This window comes from Gekko japonicus, unplaced genomic scaffold (assembly GCF_001447785.1).
Source record: "Gekko japonicus isolate JY-2015 unplaced genomic scaffold, Gekko_japonicus_V1.1 scaffold277, whole genome shotgun sequence".
Lineage (NCBI taxonomy): Eukaryota > Metazoa > Chordata > Lepidosauria > Squamata > Gekkonidae > Gekko > Gekko japonicus.
Genome location: NW_015168055.1, coordinates 1 through 18,650, shown reverse-complemented (window position 1 = coordinate 18,650; position 18,650 = coordinate 1). Strand labels below are relative to the sequence as shown.

The 18,650-nt window shown below is 44.2% G+C and overlaps 1 protein-coding gene across 1 annotated transcript in view; it reads right to left on the bottom strand.

Annotated features, from left to right (window-relative positions):
• The window catches only part of RNF157 (ring finger protein 157), a 66,013-nt gene extending 58,409 nt beyond the window's left edge, over positions 1-7,604 (bottom strand). Inside the window, exons 1-2 of the mRNA XM_015414440.1 lie at positions 7,494-7,604; positions 3,121-3,209 (exon numbers count right to left, since the gene is read on the bottom strand). Of these exons, the coding sequence (XP_015269926.1) occupies positions 3,121-3,209; positions 7,494-7,604 (200 nt within the window). The remainder of the gene's footprint in view (positions 1-3,120; positions 3,210-7,493) is intronic.
• Positions 7,605-18,650: the final 11,046 nt, after the last annotated feature.

Sequence of the window (18,650 nt, the reverse complement as noted above, 5' to 3'; positions counted from 1 at the left end):
TTATTTCCTACTTTAGCATTCCAGTCCCCTATTGTTTTGCAGTGGATTTAAATTGCCTTGAATGCTGAAAAAATCCAGAGTGGCAAGCAAATGTGGAAAGGACCTTAAGAGTCCCCGGTCTCCTGATAGTCAGACTCTGCTGGATAGGGGACAGAGTCTGGCAGGGTCTTGCCTTCCCATTTCTCTTTTTCAAGTGTGCCTGTGGGCAATGCTTCAGTGCACGCACGCACACACACACAAAATACTCACAAAAATAGTTTTTAAAAAATCTTATTGTCTCCTCCAGTGACCCAAGCAAGAAAGGTAACAAAAGAAAGAGGAAAACAGCCTGTCTGATACTGTTATGAACATCTTCATAACTCTTCCCCAAACACCCACACTTAATCTCTACACTAATCTCTAGGAGCTACATGCGGGTATCTCTTGCTGTACAGCAGCTGGTGGACTGCTTCCTACAATGTGTGGCAAGGCAGAGCTACACAGGAGACAACTTCTGCTGGACCTCCTGATGGCACCTGGTATTTTTGGCCACTGTGTGACAGAGTGTTGGACTGGATGGGCCATTGGCCTGATCCAACATTGGCTTCTCTTATGTTAACGTCTGAAATTGGGTTCAAACAGTAACAGATAGCAAAAAAATGCACTTGTGTCAATGTCAGTTGTGAATAGCACACACAAGTCTGAATGGGTGAATTTCACCACAAACACAGAAGCAGAGAGCCTGATCCTTTCTTGATCACTGCTTATCAGCTATGGTTACTTGGGAGCATGAGAAACTCTGAAGGCTATTTAAACACAGAAAGAGCAAATCAGAAGGCTCCAGGTTTCCTTGTCTATTTTGAAGAAACTTAGCCCTTTAAACAAATGCACATGCCATTCAAAACTGTCCACACATTGTTTCTCACATAAAGCCAGGTATTTCTTCAAACCTAAATTCAGAGAATCAGCCCAAAGATATGAAGGAGGTAGAACCCTTTGCCAGTTTCAAAACAAACACTGCATTCAAAGTTGTAACATCTGTATTTTCCCCCAAAGAGCCATTTGGCCTGTGTGCATGCACATCTGTCTCTGTGTAAAAATGTTTGGCACTTTAAAGATTAATTTGTCATGGCATGAGTTTTTATATAGCTATCTGACAGTATAAGCTTGTGGGTCCAACTGGTCATATTACAACATATTGTTGGAAAAATTGGCAAAAATACTCAGATATTCAAAGTTTGCAATGGATCTTTGCTTCACTGGAGAGGACCCATTTCATTCTGTGCAAAAATCTTCATTTCTAAGGGAAGGGTACACAGGAAAAGCTACAAAATAAAAGATCTAAGGCTACATCTCTACAGCTACAGAAACAGACCGACCACATGGTCTCTCAACAACAACTGTAATGGAGATTCTTCTTCTTCTTGACCCCTAGATGGAAATCACCTGAATACATTAACCAATGATTGTGAGTAAACAGACTTAGATTTCTGGGCTTTGTTTTCATTGGGTCTGAGCCAGGTTTCCCTTCTAGGTCAGTCTAAACAATAGCACACAAGATAAACAGATTAACCCTATAATGACTGCATTAAACCTTGCGACACAGATTAGTAAACCAGCTATGAATAACTAAGGGCTTAACTACACATTAAATTTTATTCACAGGTGCCAGTGATCAGATATGTGGTTGAAGATGAGTGCTTGGAACTCAATTCCCAGGTGTGAAGGGGCTGATTTGGATCAGGACCATAATGCATGGAGAGAAGGCTCTTCAGAGTCCCCCACCCTGCTGCTTACCTGACCTGCCCAGGTATGTGCCGCCCTTTAGTACACCAACAGGCCAAATAGCACCCCCCTTGCAGATTGGGAAAAATAATGTGTGTGTGTGTGTGGGGGGGGGGGTTAAGCCAGTTCTCCCTGTATGTACATCATGGTCCTCATCTGAATCAGCTCCTATGCTCCTGAAAATTGAGTTCCAAGATCAATCAATCAAGTTTATTACAGTCATAGACCAGTATAATAGAAGACAAGTAAATACAGTTAAGGGAGCAGTAAAATTATAAAATACAATGGCATCTAAAATTATAAATAAGGATCTAAAAACTTTAAAATATAGATATAATAAAATCAAAATTATGATCAAAGGTTAGGTTTAGGCCTATCTGAACTTTATCTCTTTCCTAGTTTGGTATGCCAACCAACCAAATTTGGCAACCATCCTAGTCAGCTTTTGATTATCTCCTGCAAGCATAATTGACAAAAGTGTCCTTCTATTATGACCTGGGAAGGAGTTAACTATCGGCTTGATCAAAACTTCCCTGATATTATGATATATAAGACAATCGAAAATTACATGTTCCAATGTTTCATCAGGTCCCATCCCACATATACAACTTTTCCTCAGTGATCTAGTGTATCTGGCCTCCATTATGGCTGAGGGTAAGGCGTTGTATCTTAATAGGGTAAAAATTCTTCTATGCTTGCTGATATCTAAATATTTGATGTAAGATCTCACAACTATCTTGTTAAGTGTACTTACATCAAATACAGGGCTCCTAATCCTACTCACGTCCATCTGTCGTTCAACATCTAATATTCTTTGTTTGAGTTCCAAGATCAGAACTTAGTGTGTGTACTTGAATGCTGGACCCAGGAAGGTGAGGAAAATGTACTCTGTATTTAGATCTTTTAAGACAGTTACTCGGCCCATTACACTTCCATCTCATCCTTCCCCAGTGGAACTCAGGGTAGCACACATGTTTTTTTTCCTCCATCATTTTATCCTCATAACAACCCTATGTGGCAGGTTAATCTGAGTACATGCAACTGGCCCAGTGGCTTCATAACTGAGCAGGGATTTGAACCTGTGTCTTCCAGATTCCTAGTACAGCAATCTACACCAAACTAGCTCTTCAGGAATTTGCATTAAAAGACCTTTCTAGTATGCTGGTAACAATCTCATAATCATCATCAAGGGCTCCTAGAACTCTTCATCAAGTGCTCAGCACCAGGTTCAACCAGCTGTCGACTACCCAAACATACCCAAGAGCTAAAGTGACCTTTGTGTCAATTAACCAATTGTATTTTGTTCCCACTGAGATTCATGGCACCACAAACCCTGACCTGAAACTACTGACTTACTTGACTAGGCGTAGTGTGTCCTTGCGAACGTTGATTAGACTTCTTAGTGTCTTCACGGGTTCCTGGGGTGGTGGGGCAGCATATGGAAACTAGACAGAAAGAGGAAACAAAGGAGAGTGGACATCTAGGAAGCCCTACTTGTAGTGAGCAACACAAAGTGAAATGTGTATTTTCACTATGAACCTTGTAGAATTTGTAGAGTCATATGGCAGCCTCTGCTTACTCTAGACCACAAAGATTACTTAGTTACATGGTACTGTAAAGAATGGTACAACTGGAGTAGCAACTTCTGCCCAGTGAAGGATATCATGACCTGCAGTCACGGCTTGTATTTTAGGAATATAAAGAAACAGCATATATATGCCCAGGGGTAATTTCCTGCAGGAGCGCACAGGAGCAGAGCTCCGGCAGTAAAGAGCCGAGGGGGCAGGCACATGCAACAAGCCCCACCCCCTGCTCCCAGCAGCCCTCAGTCAGAGCAAGAAGCAGCCAGGTAAGTTGCAGAGCTCCCCCCCCGGGCCCCGGTCCAAAACAGTCCAGTGGCACCTTTAAGACCAAGTTTTATTCAGGTACAAGTTCTCCCTCCTCTGCGAGGGCAGAGCTACATGATGAGGTGGCCCAGGACTGCTGCACATGGAGATGATTCTCTGTGTAGCTCTTATTGCAGAGGTATTCACAGTATTATTATTATTTATTAGATTTTATACTGCCCTCCCCATGAGGCAGGCTCAAGGTGGTGTACAACAGATTAAAAGCAAATACATAATAATTTAAACTGCTAAAATTAAGAGCTATGCTACAACAAGGTCCTGAATCCTAAGGTGCCATAATTCACAGATTTCCTAGCCCCGATCATCAGGGGAGGGAGGGAAGAGAGGAGGACTAACCATACTGTCGCTGTTCTCAACCGTATGCCTGGCAGAACATCTCTGCCTTGCAGGCCCTGCAGAATTGTAATAGATACTGCAGGGTCCAGATGTCAGTCAGCAGATTGTTCCACCAGGTTGGAGCCAGGACAGAGAAAGCCCTGGCTCTGGTTGAGGACAGCCAGACATTCTTTGGGTCAGGGACCTCCAGCAGATACCAGGAAAGACGGTCCCAAAGGTATGCTGGTCCCTGACCGTTAAGGGCCTTAAAGGTCAAAACCAGAACCCTCCCTGAATCTGACTCGGTACTCAGTCTGGAGCCAGTGCAGCTGGCAAAGCACAGGTTGGATGTGCGCTGTAAATGGGGTTCCCGTAAGAACCTGAGCCGTTGCATTCTGGACCAGTTGTAACCTCCAAGTCAGCTTCAAGGGTAGGCCCATGTAGAGCAAGTTACAGTAGTCTAACCTAGAGGTGACTGTTGCATGGATTACAGTGGCTAGGTCAGAGTGAGACAGGAAGGGGGCCAGTTGCCTAACCTGGCATAGCTGGAACCAGTCTGACAACATTTGTAACCTGGGCCTCCAATGATTTTTTTTAATAACTGTTTATTAAATTTCAAACTTCATCGTAATACATTAAGTACAGAGAGAGAACATTAAATTTTCGAATAAAATTGATTAAGCACAACAAAGCACAGAAACAAAACTACAGAAAAACAAAAAATAAGTATTCAGTTGATGACACAGAGCCCTATCGAGTTAAAAGGCTGTGCAACCCATTATGTCTAACTAAACTTCAAATGCTGAAAACACAAGTAACAAACTCTCACCCTAAGACAAGCATCTTAAATTTCGGTGACTTTATGTGTTCCCAATCGAACTTATCCAAATTCATTTTAGCAATAATTGGAGCCCATTTATCTAAAGGGTTTAGTAAGTGACATTCAGCATCTTTATTACTTAGCCATATAGATGCTTTCTCCTGAAGAAAGAAATCCCACACTTTATGTAGCCAATGCTGCATGGTCGGGAGTCTGTTTTCCATTTACTTGCCAAAGAGATCTTTGCGGCAATTACTAAAATATTAATCAACTGTCTCCTGTTCTCAGGCGGACCATCATCACCTTTGGATCGTACGGTAAATCATATCCTGTAAGGGTTTGAATGTTAGAAATGATCCGCTTCCAGTACTCTGCTACTAAAGGACATTCCCACCAAGTGTGGATGAATGTAGCTTTTGAGCTGCAGTGCTTCCAGCATAGCGGTGACGAATGAGCGTGTATATGGGACAGCTTTGCAGGTGTTAGATACCACCTATGAAGAACTTTGAGAGCCGCCTCTTGTATTAGAGTCGAATGAGACATTTTGACGTGTGTTTTTCAGATGATGTCCCATTGTACTTCCGTCAGAGAGCACCTGAGATCTTTATGCCACGCTTCTTGGTTTCTTGGTGGTTTGTCATCTGTAGCATCCTGGAGTATTTTATAAACTGGGCCTCCAATGATAAGGAACATACCCAGGAACATACCCAAGGTCTTGAGTTAGCAGCGCTTGGTCAAGAGCCAGAAGTTGGTGCCCAAGTCCTGAATATCCCCCACCCAGCCAGAGAACCTCCATCTTAGAAGAATTCAGTCTCAACCGACTTCACTTCAACCATCCAACTATGTCCTCCAAGCCCTCAGCCAGAGTACTTGGGGCTGCATCCAGCCTGCAATCCATCAGGAGATATAGCTGGGTGTCATCATTATACTAATGACACCCCAGCCTGAAACTCCACACCAGCTGGCGAGCATGTAAATGTTAAATAACATTGGACAGAGGGTGGCCCCTTGGGGGGCCCCACATACCATGGAGTATCAAGGTGAAACTCTCTCTCCTAGCGCCACCCTCTGACCGCAACCATGGAGAAAGGAAACAACCCACTTCAGGGCTGTCCCACGTATTCCAATGTCGGTGAGGTGGTGAGCCAGCAGATCATGATTGATTGTGTCAAATGTTGCTGTCAAGTCAAGCAGTATCAGCAGCACGACCCACCTCGATCCAACTGCCTACAGAGATCGTCTGTGAAGGCGATAAGCATTGTCTCCATCCCGTGAACAAGGTGGAACCCAGATCGGATCTAGTGCTGATGTGTCCTCCAGGAAACCCTGGAGCTTTTCTGCCACCGCTCTCTCAATTACCTTGCCCAGAAATGAGAGGTTCGAAACTGGGTGGGAATTGGATGGATCGGAATGATCCAACGATGGCTTCTTCAAGAGCGGTATTACCACTGCCTCTTTTAATCCCTCTGGATAAACCCCTGAATTGAGGGACAGATTGATAATGTCCATCAGAGGGCCCCGTATACCCTCACTGCCAGCTCGCACTAGCCATGAAGGACGCAAGTCTAAGAGGCAAGTGGCTGGCTTTGCAGCACCAAGAATCCTGTCAACATCGGCCTCTGAGAGTTGGCCAAAGGTGTCAAATATTGGAACCAAAGATGGCCAAGGGGTCTCTAGTTTACATACCATATCAAAGTTGGCAGACAGATTGCAGTAGAGTGACAAGACTTTATCCACAAAAAAGCTTGCAAATGCCTCACGGCTTATGATCAAATTACTAACAGTTTTGGATCTCTCTGTAAGAGAAGTTAAAGATCTAATTACCCTGAACAATTGTTCCAGGCGAGAGCTAGTAGATGCGATAGAGGTTGCACAGAACTCTCTCTTAGCAGCCCTCACTGCCATCTCATAGGATTTTATAAATGTCCTATAAGATATCTTGAAACCTCATTGTGAGGCTATGTCCAAAGTCGCTCTAGTTGCCTAAGCTCCCATTTCATCCCTCTAACCTCCATAGTACACCATGGAGCTAACTTGGGATGGGAGCGAAGATGACATTGAGGGGCAATTTCATCGATAGCTTCAGAGAGATGTGTATTCCAGTCCTCTATCAGCTCATCTAATGAGTTGTTGGGGGGCATCGGATCCTGCAGAATGTTCTGGAACCCAACTGGGTCCATTAGTCTCCACAGGTGAGCATAAATCTGCCCATCACTTAGACAAGAGGGAGCTGGGACCCTCAGCCAAGCCTTCAGGGCAAAATGATCTTACCATGGCACTGCATCTACAGTCAACAGATCAATATCTATCCCCATACCAATGATCAAATCCAGCATGTGGTCAGCTTGATGTGTGAGACCTGATACAATCTGGGTGAGTCCCTGTGCTGCCACTGGGTAGCAGCATCAGCATGGACACTGAATACAATAAGCTTCAGAAACTCCAAGGCCCAGCCCGCTACCATCTCTATCAGGTGCACTAGGTCAGCTTGACATGTGGGACCTGATACAATCTGAGTCCCAGTGCCGCCATGGATGACACCATGTCTGGTGCCTGCTGCAAAGCAGCAGCATCAGCATGGATGTTGAAGTCCACGAGCACAATAAGCCTTGGAAGTTCCAAAGACCTGCCCACTATCATCTTGGCTGGTGTACTAAGCGGATGGTACACCAGCCAGCCAGACTCACCTTAGTGTCCCAAACCAGGCCAACACATTCAGTGCTGGAGATCTTTGGGACAGGGAGTGTCCTGTAGGAGAAAGCCTCTCGGATGATGTTACCAGCAATGGCCTGCCTCATTGTTGGGGGAAGCTAGCTATACAGCAGGGGAGGCCAGAGGGGTACCAGGGATCGTAGACCTGTTTATACCAAGGTCCAGGACAGTAGGAAGACTCCAAATTGAAGAGTAGATCAAATAGGTTTTATTGAAGAATTTCCCTAATTACAAGCACACTAAGCATTCAAACAACAGCAAGGAATTCAGAACTAAGAAAATAGAGGTGATGATAGTGAATAGAGGGGTCAGTTACAGGGTTATTCTACCTGTCCAGATGCATAGGGGTCCTTGAAGAGAACAGCACCAATGGCCAGCATTATATGCTATGGAGAGGGCCCCAAGGAGAGACTTTGGGAGTGTACTCAAAGTATAGGCACCATCCTGAGTGCACACCTTGATGGCCATATGCTTGGATGGATATAGACATTGGAACACAAAGCGGCCCAATGGGAGACCTTGAGGGGCTTGTCCCAGGTGAAGACACAAGATTACCTGGACCAATGAGGGGTCCCAGGGGTGTGCCGCCAGGAGGAGCAAAGCCTAGGTGTGACCAATGGGGTCCCAGAAGGGCAGAGTCTGGCTTCTTCTGCATGCAAAGCAGATGCTCTACCACTAAGCCACAGCCTATCCCCTCCATGGCCTCCCAAAAGGCTGCCCATTAATTAAGTTAAAGAGAATCTTATGATTAATGGAGATTTTCAGGATATAGAAATAAAGCTTAACAGGACATTCAAAGTAGTATTTTTTTAAGTACCCTGCATTTCTATAAAATCCCTCAAGCACAACTACCATTTCCCCTGCCCTTGCTGAAGAATTTACTTTCAAAGATCAGATTACATTTTTATCTCCACTGCTGTGGCAGTGAAACCTCCCAAGCAGCAGCTGACAATATTCCATGCATGCATTATGGCCACATTGCAGCTGCCTTGGGAACCTTTGTCCTGAGATTTCTTGTGGGTGACAGCTGGTTGTTTCTGTTCCAACCCTGAGGAGACAGTAATGTAGGCTGTACCATCAGCATAGTGATCCAGGATACTGAAGTGAAAAGATGGACCCAGCTGGAACTGCCTTTCCATATTAGCCTTTCCCCCATCCCCTCTTTTTCCATTTTTTTTGCAGCAGCGTAATGTACCCAGTGCAAAAAATCAGAGGGTATTTTTAGTCTGCTGATACAGCAGAACACTGATTGAGATCAGAAACTGGCAGTGGAGACAGTCATTATTCTCTGCCTGTCTGCTGCAGAATGAACACAGATCTGCCTATTTAACAGCTGCTCTCAAGGGGCAAAAAAGGGATTATGTAGCTTTGATATTGGTCACCTGCAGTGAGGCATGACAAAAAGTAACCCTGCTCAGGAAGGCTGTTCAGCCTGGAAGGAGAGAAAATAAGCGTGCCAGAAAGTGAACATGGCATTTTGCAACCTATGCAGAATCAGTGCAGTGAAGCAGACAAGGATAAACAGAGGTGCTCAGAAATGACCTTGAATCATTAGCATTGTGGACTGAAGCCCTCACTGTGCATTTCAACTTCAGTGTGAGAACTGCTTCCAAAATGAATTCAGTTGTCTTCACATTATTTCAAAGATTTTGCTGTTCTTTGGAGAATATCCCTGTCACCTCTTTTTATTCTACCTCACCTTTGTTTCTGCATTGCTGTGGTGTCTTGTTTCTATTGGGGGGGGGGGTTAGTAAAGGAGCTCAGGTGCTTTTTTTTTATAGGTATCAAGATAACATAAGTCTCCTTTAATTTTCTCCCCCTTTTTGTTTTGTGGCTTACAGTAACATTCTTCATGAAAGCTCAGTGTGTTTTGTGATGCGCTGTATGTGTGCATGCAGACATTATTGGTCGGTTGGTTTTTGCACCATCAGAACAAATTCTACATTGCAAACCTTATTCAGGTTGTATGAGCAAGATTTGTCTTGGTTTTGAAATAGAAAATCTATCTTGTTTCAGATCTTTGCTGGAGGCTTTCTTGCACACTACTGTTTAAATTCCAAGAAGTACAGAAAATTTTAGGGTTTGCCACCTCTTCAAACATACTGTTTGACAGCCTGTACAGAGGAAGCTCTCTTTCTCTCACTCACTCTGGTTGTGCTTCTAGATTTTCTAATTCACAGGTCAATTTCTAGTTAAATTGCTCTCTGATTTAATCTGGTGAGCACTCCTCACATTGCAAACCAAGTGGCATGGAAAAATCTATGCTTTGATTATTCCATTCAAAGCTGTAAATCAGATTTCACTTTTTGTATGAGCAGTGTATGCGGATTGGCCATAAAATCTAGCTGTCATTCTATATAGTCGCTTTGAATGAGAATGAGGCAAGAGCCAGTTTGGTGTAGTGGTTAAGTGCGTGGACTCTAATCTGGGAGAGCCGGGTTTGATTCCCCACTCCTCCACTTGCACCTGGCTGGATGACCTTGGGCAAGCCGTAGTTCTGATAAGAGCTGTAAGAGCAGTTTCTGTCAAGAGCTCTCTCAGCCCCACCCACCTCACAGGGTGTCTGTTGTGGGGAGGGGAAGGGAAAGGAGTTTGTAAGCCGCTTCGAGACACCTTTGTGTAGTGAAGGGCGGGGTATAAATCCAATCTCTCCTCTCTCTCTGTCTCTAATTGACTTTAATTCAGAAGCTGCCTTCTGCTTACAGAATTATTTTTATTATTTTATAAAATGTAGGTGGGGGGAATACTGTTGCAGGCTGCTTTTCTCCCCCAGTGGGAATCCAAAGCAACCTGCAATATTGCTCTCCTTTCTGCCATTTTACCCTCACAACAACCTTGTCAGGTAGGTTATGCAGGATGTGAGACTGGCCCAAGGTCACTACCAGGCTGGCATAACAGTGTTGGGATTTGAACCTGGCTCTCCCAGATCCTCATGTGATGCTCTTACCGCTGGCTGTCTGCAGTTAGGACACCTCCACACATTACAGTTGTTAGCCCAATGTTATATCTGAATTTGCTGCAGTGGATAAATAGGTTATACATGTGTATATACATTTTTAAACATCTATGCACATATGTCTGGGAAATCAGACTGGAACTGGATTCCCACACATTTTTCAATTGGATATTTAGTACATTTAGTACATTTTTATCCTGCCCATTCCCTCAAGTTGCACAGAGAGTTGTCCGTTGTTTTTTCATCCTCTGTCTTATCTTCACAACAACCTTGTGAGGTAGGCTAGGTTTACATGGTAGTAAATGTAGGCTCCCTCACAACTTTAATGCAAGTAGCTCACAAAGTAGAATTTTTGCTCCCAAGACAGCTTAGAGGGAACATGGGACTTGCAGTGGGCCTGGTGGTCCAGACAGGGAACCATGCTGGGCTTGCTGTGGGTGAAGGCAGAAGGGAAACCAAAGCTATGCCAGGCTCACCAGCACTGGAGGCAATGGGGAGCAGGAGCTGCGGCGGGCTCCCTGGGACCAGCTACAATGGTAGGGAGGATCCACAGCTACGAGGGAGAAGGGATTTCCCCACCCTGCAAATATCACAGGTTCCCACTTGAATATTCTATTTCTCAGCCTGGCAAAATATGAGGATACCTAAGTCTGGAGATCAGAGCTGTGAATGGACAAGACAGATTTTTCGACAAACCTGGAAAACTTCCCAGGTCTGCAGAAAATATGAAATCTTTTTTTTTTAATGGTGGGAGTAAAACAACCCTTAAAACAGTAAAAGAAGCATATGCAGCTTTAAGGAACAGATGCCATCAGTGACCATTGCTAGGCAGCCATAACAGTTTGGCCAGCATTCTAGGCTTAGTTTGTTAGTAAAAGGGCAGGGGGAGGGCCTTTTCCAGGGCTGTTTTGGCCTTTAAGGAAGGACTCATTGTGTCCAGGCTTGGCAACAACCACTGGCTACTTGATATGACACAAGTTCCATGACTCACTCAGGCCAGCTGCTTGCTAATGTTCAACAGCAGCTACCCCACAAAAGCCAGTGTTGGTATAGTTCTAGACTAGGAAGTCTCGGATTTGAACCTCCACTCTGCTGTGGAAGCTCACTAAGTGACTTTGAGTCAGTCACACACACAGCCTAACCTACCTCACAGGGTTGTTTGAGGATAAAATAGCAGCGAGGAGAATGATTAAACTGCTTAGAGTCCCCATTATGGAGAAAGCTGAGCTATAACTGAAGCAAATAAAAAGTAAATATAACTGAAGATGGGGGGCAGATAAAAGGTAGGTTAATTGGTGGATGGGAAGGAGAAAAGGAAGCAAAGAAGGGTGAAGATATGGGGACTGCCAGGAAAAGGGAAAGAAACATTCTTGAAGAGGGCCCAAAGAGCGAGACTTCTTGTTTATGCAGCAGTGCTGTTGGAGAGAAGCTCTGAGAAGCTCCATTGACGTACTGAACTGGCCCACCTTGGAGGGGGGGGTGTTAGAGGATTCTAGACTCAAGGAGGCTTCGGGGGGTTTCTGAAGTCAGTGAGGTGCATTTTTGGGCCACTCCTCTCAGTCTGAGAGTAAGAGATCCGAAGATAGCCACCCGGTGGGTACAGCAAGCCATCCTGGCTTTTAGCTGTGTGCTACGGAATGACTCAATGATAAAAGAGAATTTGCCTGCAATCTTCTCAAGTCTGTGAGTTATAATTTAAAGCTCTCTCCTCCCTACCTGTTTGCAATAAATAACTTCACAGAAGGAAATTTGGAGGAGGAGGGGATGGGGAGTGAGAGACAGTGTCTAAAGCCCGTTACCCTCCCTTTTTTCCTCTCTACTTTTTTTTAACTTGGACTTACTCTTCGCTCTTGGGTTTTTTTCTTCCTGGACTGGGAAAATCTGTTTTTCTATCTAATCTTGTTGGATTATAATTCTTGAGAACACTGGCTTTTTTGATCTGGAGAAGATTGGGCTATTTCCTTTTTAAAAAAGTATTACTGGGAAGTTGAGTTTGATCTGCTGGACTTGATTTGGTTGGAATATAAAAGAAGAAGTTTGGATTTCCTTTGCTATTTGCTATTGGATTTGGATGTGGGTTTTTTTTACGCTTGGAATATTTTGGGAATTAATTAATTAGATTTGGGAATTAATTAATTAATTGGGAATTAATTAGTTAGATTTCTATCCCAACCCTTCCGCTGAAGCGGCTCAGGGCGGCTAGCAGACGCAATCGAGGCTGCACAGAACTCCCTCTTCGCAGCTTTGACTGCCACCTCATAGGATTTCATAAACGTCCTATAGGGTGCTCTTGTTGCTTCATCGCGGGCACGCCGCCACTGTCTCTCTAGCCGCCTAAGCCTTTGCTTCATCAGCCTCAGCTCCTGGGTGTACCAGGGAGCCAGCCTTGTGCACGGGCGCAGAGGGCATCTGGGAGCGATCTCATTGATGGCTGTCGACTAGCTCATCTAATGAGCTGCCAGGGGGCATAGGATCCCACAGAGCCATCAGAAGCCAGACTGGGCCCATTTGGCTTCGCGGGCGAGCTAAAATACACTCACTGCCCAAACAGGGTAGGGGTGACACATTCACTTGGGCCCTCAGGGCATGGTGGTCTGACCATGGAACTGCCGTAGCAGTAATCCGGTCCACTGTAACCCCCGCCGTGAAGATGAAGTCAAGCATGTGACCGGCTCGGTGAGTGGGGGCTGTTACATATTGGGAGAGTCCCAGCGCCACCATGGACGACATCAGGTCCGTCACCCGTGAGGAAGCCACATCGTCGGCATGGACATTGAAGTCACCCAGGACTATCAATCTAGGGTTGCTTGAGCATGTGCAGAAGAGGGCAACCAGGATGGCGAGAGGGTTGGAATCCAAGTATTATGAGGAAAGGCTGAAAGTGTTGGGTATGTTTAGTCTGGGAAAGAGAAGACTTAGAGGGGACATGATTGCAGTCTTCAAGTATTTGAAGGGCTGTCATGTAGTAGATGGAGCAGATCTATTCTCTCTTGCTCCGGATTGCAAGACTAGTTCTAATGGGTGGAAATTACAAGGGAGTCGTGACCGGCTAAATATCAGGAGAAACTTCCTAACTGAAAGAGTGGTTGAGCAGTGGAACAGACTGCCTCAGGAGGTGGTGGATGCTCCTTCACTGGACGTTTTCAAGCAGAGGCTGGACGGCCATCTTTCAGGTATGTTGTAGGGCTATCTTTCGGCTATGCTCCTGCAGAGTGCAGGGGGTTGGACTAGATGACCTGCAAGGTCCCTTCCAACTCTAACATTCTATGATTCTATGATTACATCAAATCTCTTTCAGGAAGTTGAAGATATCGATATTATGCCACAAACCTTTGCAGATAACAACCCACTATTACTGAGGATTAAAGATAATTTTAAAAATTAGCTGGAGTTTGAATACACAATTACTTAAAAATGGTAAATTTTTAGAGATGACTAAGAAAGAAAAGAAGACTTTTTCAGCAAAATATGAATGGAGAAACACTGATGCAAGTAAAGCTTTTTTTTTTTAGAGGACTGGCAATTAGGTTTGCAGCAGGAAAGAAAAGAGAAAGAATGAGAACATTTAAATATATATTGGATGCTATTCAGAATAAAGAGAAAGAATTGAAACTAGATCCTTCAAATGAGAATTTAAAGATGAAGATTAAAATACTCCAGCATCGACTTCCGCTTCATGGCGACGTGCTAGCAGACTCACCTCCCGGACCTCCCGGGGGTGAAGCTGTGCTCCAGCCGAAGAAGGGGGTGTGCAGGCTCGCACCCCCCCCCCCGGGGGGGAAACGAGCGGGGGTGGGACGCCTCCCATGCGCATGAACTTTTGAGCGATTGAGGGGGGGAGCGGAAGACAACGTGAGGGAAACTGCCTAGAAGTACTTACCAAAGCGAATTTAAGCGGTCAAGCGCACATTCAGAGACTTAAAAATTCGCGAAAGTAAACAAACAATAAAGACGGCAGGGAAGAAGGACAGAGAAAAACTTTTGAAAGCGAAAGGGTCTGAGAGCCCAAAACCGGAAGTTACCAGTGAGGAGGCAAAGTCTATAGTGGATTATATGCACCCTCTGCTGGAACAGCTGAATAACTTCAAGGAACAGATGTCTATAGTCACTCAAAAAAGTCACTCAAAGCATTACTGCACAACAAACCCAGATAAACGACTTGATACAAATAATGAAGCAAGATGCTGAGAAGGTAAAGGAAGTGGCTGTAACTACACAGAAGGTGAAGAAGAAAGTGCAAAAGCTGGAAAGGAAACAAATCTCCATGGAAGATCAACTGTTGCAAGTCCAAATATGATCCTTCGTATGATCCTCGTATGATCCTCAAAGAGGCATGTGAGGGATGCAATCCTGAAAGCAGTTGCTGGAACACCCCTGAAAACGGGGGGACACATATTAAGCTGTACCTAACACAGCTAACTGCCCCCCAATAATCACCAACCTACAGAAAAAGATGCCGTGTTTTTTTAAAGACAGTATTTTTAAACAAATGCCTGTTGTAGTACAGTTCTATTGATAATAGTATAGCATTTGAAGATTACAGACAAAAAAGAAAAGATTGACTCTGTTCAGAAAGCTCAAGAATTTCTAAGGGTTCAGCTGGGAAGGCCAGAGGACGGGAAAAAAGAAGAGGACAGCAAGTCCAGTGGCGAGCTAGAATCTGGTTCTTCTGGAGAGGACTCTGTCAGAGCAAGGGGCAGCAGCCCCAAAAAGTCCTTACAAGCTGCGGAAGAGAAGGGGAAAGTCGAAGTAAAGGCTGAAGGACTCTGAATTGTGCCTTTGAGACTTTTGTTATGGGATGATTGGGGGTACTGTTTCTAGAAAGTTAAATCAAAGTTTTAAAGAAAAGGTGTTATAAATGTTTGACTCAGTTTATAAAGGGATCAATGATGGGAAGACTTGATGTACCTAAGCTAGTTGGAGGATCTCCTCTCTTGGGCTTTTAGTTAGTAGTGGGTTCTTTACTTTATCCCGTATATGTAGTTTTCCCTCCCTTTTCTTCTGTTGTAGTTTTTGTAGTGAAAAAATAATAAAAAATCCCCTCCGGGGGCTAAAAAAATATACTCCAGCATCACCTTAATCTACTTTTATCAGAAGAAATAACAAAAAATATTAAATTTGCTAAACAGGATTATCTTGAAAATGCCAATAAACTGGGAAGATGGTTGGCTTATAAATTAAGAAAAGAGAAAGGAAAGAGAAAAAGATAATCCACTTATTGTATGATAAAGATAGAAAAGAAGAATTTTATAAGAATGGATTAAGGGAAATAATTCAAGATTTTTACACTCAACTATATAAAAAAGTGGAAATTTCCAAGGAAATCCAGAAATAGTATTTACAGGGCTCTTTTTGTAGAAAAAGCGCAGCAGGAACTCATTAGCATAATAGGCCACACCCAACAGCAGATACTCATTAGCATATTAGGCCACACCCATGACAGCATAGCTCATTGTATTAGGCCACACCCCCGTGTTACAAGAAATGTGGTCATCCAGCCACACCCACCTTTTGCTTCTTATTCAGTTTACCTTGTTTGTTGTCAAAATGGTTTTGACAAAACCAATAAAACATTTTTTTAAGTTTCCAATTCAACACTTTTAATGTCACACTAGACACACCCTCTCCAATAAGCGAATAGCACACATCACACTACCCCCCATAACATACAACTTTATGACATTTATTGAGAAACACAGAAAGGAAAATTTAATAGTTTCAAAAACAAAGGAGGAAAAGTTTGATAGCTTCAGTATACCTTCTGGCACTAGGTGTGTAACACAGCTTCGGTGGCTGTTCGAGTCCCATCGCGGCCGGGGTGAGCTCCTGGTCCATGTCCCAGCTCCCGCCCACCCAGCGGTTCGAAAGCCCATACGGGCGAGTAGATGAATTGGGTACCTACTCCTAGAGCGGGGGGGGCACCCTCCTTCCCTTCGGTGTGCGGTGGAGCAGCAATGGCTGAGTGGTGGCGACGGCAGCTGACGAAGCATGACGGCGGCGAATCGAGCGGCCTGGACGGAGACGGGGCCAGCAGGGCGTGGCGCCGAGGCAACGTGGTAGGCCGGAGCCAATCAGGACAGAGGCCAGCTGTGGCAGCGTGCGCTGTTGTGCACTAGCATACGACTTTATGACAGAAGGGAAACACAGAAGGGACTGTCTTTCCACTCTGGGGGCTGTTATTCCAGTCCCAGAGTAGACTATCTGGGCCCAAAGACCATAATCGAAAAACTATTCCCATGCAAGTCAGTTGCCATTCCTGGCTCCCATTATCTCCAATGGGCCTTCAAGCCTCTCCCATTGTTTCCAATGGGCAATCCTGTCATTCCTTTTACATATTACAGTTACTTGTCCCTTTGAAACTGTACCACACCATTTTAAGTAACAGCAAAATGAAGAGCATGAACATGTACAGAGTGCACATTCCTTGCCAATGTTCTCTCTGGGCTGCACATGGCAAAAGGAAATTTTAAAAGGACTCTGATCTGAATGTCCCCCCCCCCAATCTTGTTCATGCAGATCGGCTTACCATTTAAAAACAGACACCCTGTGAGGTAGGTGGGGCTGAGAGAGCTCTTTCGAGGACTGCTCTTGAGAGAACAGCTCTGAAAGAACTTGTGATTGACCCAAGGTCAAACCAGCAGCTGCAAGTAGAGGAATGGGGAATCAAACCCTGTTCTCCCAGATTAGAGTCCATGCTCCTAACCACTACACCAAACTGTAACTCAAAACCTTTAGAAGCAAGTATAAGAAACATAGGACAGCCTTTCCACCACATCAGAGCCTTTAAGCAGATCATTTCCAAAACAGTCCTTTAAAGCCTAATTACATGAACTAAGCAGCAAGCAAGATACACTGTATACTCCAACACAAACTAGCATCTTGTGTATCTGTTAACTGCAGTAAAAGAAACACAGTTCTGCCCAGCCTGTACTGACATCTCAGCCAACAGTACAAAGATATCTATATTCAGTACTTCACAAAAGAATGAATAAGCTTTGAAATTCACCAGAGATCTTCTTCAGGATGAAAATTAATTTTTAAAAAGATGGTGAGAAAGCTAAAAACATACTGTTGGGCATGATGAAATAGCCCAAATCTGTGTGATAGTTTTCATATGAAACAGAGTAGGTGTAACTTACAGTGCAACCTTAAATATGTCTACCCAGAATCCTACCCAGCTTTATTCAATGGGGCTTACTCTCAGAAAACCATTCTTAGGATTGAACTATTAGATTACATCACACCAGTTGCAAAAGATGTCAGGTTACACCAAAGGCTACAAAAGGGCCCAAAGTTACAACAGCGACTACAGAATGGAAGGAGTGCTGAAAAGTCAACAGTCATTTGCTTCTTTTTCTAGCAGTCATTAGATCATAGGTCTTTTATACAGCAGAGAATAAAACTGAAATTTAAAAAATGATAATCCTTATATTAGCAGAAACCAAAATAAATTTTAGGTGGTGCACTAGATAATGATTCAATGGAAGTAAAATCACATCATTTTATCCAAGGAGTCAGAGGGCATGCATTTCCCATAAGCAACGTCTCTTCACTATCTTCCTCCAGCTCTCAGATTCCACCCACATCTCTTCACTATCTTCCTCCAACTATAAGATCTGCCCACCAACCAGCTAAATGTGGTATTTACCGAAGGAGTCAGAAATTGCAGGCAGTTACATTGGACCACTAGAAAAACATCCCAAAGCAGCAGTAAAGTAACACCTTCATTAGGGCCAATGGAAATATTACAAAATAGTAGGCAAGCCTTGGCTGCTTTTCATACACCTCACACTGTTGGGGCCCACCCACATGCATAACACCTGCTGTCCCTCAGATGCAATGATAAAGAGCCAAGACCTCTACGGGAACTTTCACACAAAAGTGCCTTTGAGCCTTACTCACAGCCTTTGGGTCACCTTTTACGGTTGTCAGTAAAGCTGGGAATGCATCAGATAACGAAGGTGAACATGCTAGCCAACATCAATGTTATAAAATGTCAGTATTCAGCCTCTTGTGCGAAACACCCCAAGACACAACTTTGTTTTTCTTATTCATACTAGATCACACACATATTTAACACTAACCATATCCTAGGGCCCTCACTCCATTCAAGGTAACAGGGACAGAGCCAGGGAGACCCCTCTGGGGGAATGTCACTTTATATGCCCCCATTTGA